Source organism: Mandrillus leucophaeus, unplaced genomic scaffold (genome assembly GCF_000951045.1).
Source record: "Mandrillus leucophaeus isolate KB7577 unplaced genomic scaffold, Mleu.le_1.0 Scaffold1018, whole genome shotgun sequence".
Classification (NCBI taxonomy): Eukaryota; Metazoa; Chordata; class Mammalia; order Primates; family Cercopithecidae; genus Mandrillus; species Mandrillus leucophaeus.
Window position 1 is genome coordinate 179,290 of NW_012098299.1, and position 3,181 is coordinate 182,470.

General features: G+C 39.0%; 1 protein-coding gene across 1 annotated transcript in view; it reads right to left on the reverse strand.

Annotated features, from left to right (window-relative positions):
- Positions 1-3,181, reverse strand: part of HACD1 (3-hydroxyacyl-CoA dehydratase 1) — a 21,627-nt gene that overhangs the window by 8,877 nt on the left and 9,569 nt on the right. The window contains exon 5 of the mRNA XM_011976549.1: positions 2,282-2,460. Coding sequence (XP_011831939.1) covers positions 2,282-2,460 — 179 coding nt within the window. The remainder of the gene's footprint in view (positions 1-2,281; positions 2,461-3,181) is intronic.

Genomic DNA, 3,181 nt, shown 5'->3' on the forward strand with positions numbered 1-3,181 from the left:
TAAATATTCTAATGCTGTAACTGTTGGGGTTTTGTTTTTACTTTTGCTTTTCTTTCTTTCCTTTTTTTTTTTTTTTTCCTGAAACAGAGTCTCACCCTATTGCCCCGGCTGGAGTGCAGTGGCATGAGCTCAGCTTACTGCAACCTCTGTTCCCCAGGTTCAAGCAATTCTCCTTCCTCCCAAGTAGCTGAAATTACAGGCATGCACCACCAACACACCTAATTTTTCTGTTTTTAGTAGAGATGGGATTTTACCAGGTTGGTCAGCCTGGTCTTGAACTCCTGGCCTCAAGTGATCCACCTGACTTGGCCTCCCAAAGTGCTGGGATTACAGGCATGAGCCACTGTGCCTGGCCTATTTTTGCTTGTTTTTAACAAACTTAAATGCCTTCATAAAATTACCTTCATAACAACTTAGAAGACCATGTTTGAATTTCGAAAGCTTAAGTCTTTGGAATGCTGTGCCAGAACATTCCCACACAGGGAAAACTGGCCCACCCAGCCTCCCGTTCTCCATTCTACTGGCGGTATCCTGTACTGCAAGGGGTCTCCTGCACATGTGTGAGGATACCCGGGTGCAGACATCTAAGCTTCATCCATACCCCTCACCAACAGCTGCCCCCCGGCTATCCTGTTTTCTCAAGGGTGTGTATACTGGTACATAGTTAACCCTCAGGACAGTGGATGGAGGAAGAAGCCTGATTAGGGCCCAGATGCATGCTTATTGCCATCTGGGTAGCAAATTCCATGGTCTCAGGTTTCTGGAATGTGATCTAGCAGGCAGTGGGGTGCCGTGTGGAGTGACCAGAGAAGGGCTACAACAAGGTCCTCTTAACAGAGCCTAAAGCAGAAGCTCCTCCTGGCTAGGTGTAAGGGTATTTAGTCTATTATATAATAAACACATAAATACATATGTTATTAGGTCAGTTGGACAAATTGTCATCTGTCCAGTCAAATTTGAAGAATTATTTTGAACCAATTTGAACCAGTGTTTCAAACCGGTGTTTCATAGTATAAATGTTGGTGGATAAACAAATTAGTATCAGCTATAAACAATACCAGTGTAAAAATAGTTCTGAATATGATGATCAGAATAATCAAACCAATGAACCTTATCACAGAACAAGCTTTGAATATCCTGCTTAGGCAACTTTGGGTAAAAATTTCTTTGTAAAACTTAGCTCAAACAGAGCAAAAATACACAATAGGTTTTATTTCTTTCTATTAGGTACTTCCTAAGAAAGGTTACCATCATATTATATATACCTAGGGGGCTAAATTTATTCAGGTCATAATTACTTAAACTCACTGACCATTATTGTAAATACTTCCATAAAATTCTGAGTAGCTGAACAGAACATATGGGCTTGAGTTCAAACCCTGGCTTTATTCACCAGCTAGTGATTTTTTTTTTTTTTGAGATGGAGTCTCACTCTGTCACCCAGGCTGTAGTGCAATGGTGCAATCTCGGCTCACCGAAACCTCTGCCTCCCCGGTTTAAGTGATTTTCCTGCGTCAGCCTCCTGAGTAGCTGGAACTACAGGTGCCCACTACCATATCCAGCTAATTTTTGTATTTTTAGTAGAGACAGGGTTTCACCATGTTGGCCAGGCTGGTCTCGAACTCTTGACCTCAGGTGATCCACCCACCTCGGCCTCCCAAAGTGCTGGGATTATAGGCGTGAGCCACTGAGCCTAGCCTCACTATTAGCACTTAAATGGAGCAAAGCCTCACCAATTCACTGCAACTACTGAAAGATGATGAGAAATTAGTAAAGAGGCTGACTTATTCAAAATCCTTTAAGAAAAGAGTCTTTATTATTTGCAAGTACATAGAACAACACAAATAAGACTCAAAACTACTCCTAGATGATTTTTCCAAGTATATGCTTAATAGATAGAAATAATCTGACATTTTCTTGGATAGTTTATATTCAGACATATAATTCTAAATGCTTGTAAAAAGTACACTAATGCTTTAAACATAATTTATTTTTATCTTTCTTTAAAAAACAAATCATACTAAGCTGATGTTTAAATGATTTTGAGAAAGCAATCATCCATGCGTTAATTTACTTGCCTTTATTCTCATAGCAAGTGAAATGTCTTCTGCCTCACTCTCCCTTCAATTTTCCCAAATTAACAGTAAACATGGGGTTAAACTGAAGTTTTAATGTATTTATAAGCAATTATTTCTAATTATTTCCCCTTGCTTATTATTATATCCTTTCAAAAATTTCCACATCATATGTCAAATCAAAGCACTAATAAGTATATACTTACAAGGTATATATGAGGCCATGGTTATAAGAAGAAAATAATAGTAGTCAAAAGAGACATTGTATTTGTTAGGAAGTCTTATTGAAAACATTCCTGTTTTCTTCACATACGGCAAGGCAGCATATATTGTAAGAAGTTCACCAGCAACTCCGACAGGATATAAGATGATAAAAAAATTATATCTGGAGAAAGAAAAACCTCAGAGAATTATTTTTCTAGAATAGTTATTTGACTTTACAAGTCTATTGCTACTACTAAATTTAAACTTCAAAATTCTCTTTTCTTTACATAATTACGATAATCTTACATAAGGTTAATAGTTCTACTTTAATCATTTGCTTATTAATTATCATCCTTTTTTTCCTAGTATTAGTTTCCACAATAGGCAATGTCTTTTTAATAAAATAGTATCAACTTATTTTAGAGTACTGAAATACTTTTGTATATTAAAAAATGTATATGTAGTTTTTCTTGGTTTTGTCTTGAGATGGAGTAGGTTCTTGACACCAGGCTGGAGTGCAGTGGCACAATCCTGGCTCACTGCAACCTCCACATCCTGGGTTCAAGTAATTCTCCTGCCTCAGCCTCCCAAGTAGCTGGGATTACAGGTGCATGCCACCATGTCCAGCTAATTTTTGGGTTTCTTTTCTTTTTTTTTGAGATAGAGTCTCACTCTGTTTCCTAGGCTGGAGTGCGGTGGCGCAATCTTGGCTCACTGCAACCTCTGCCTCCCAGGTTAAACAGGTTCTCCTGCCTCAGCCTCCTGAGTAGCTGGGATTACAGGTGCACACCACCATGCCCGGTTAATTTTTGTATTTTTAGTAGAGACAGGGTTTCACCATGTTGGTCAGGTTGGTCTCGAACTCCTGCCTTCGGGTGATCCACCCGCCTCAGCCTCCCAAA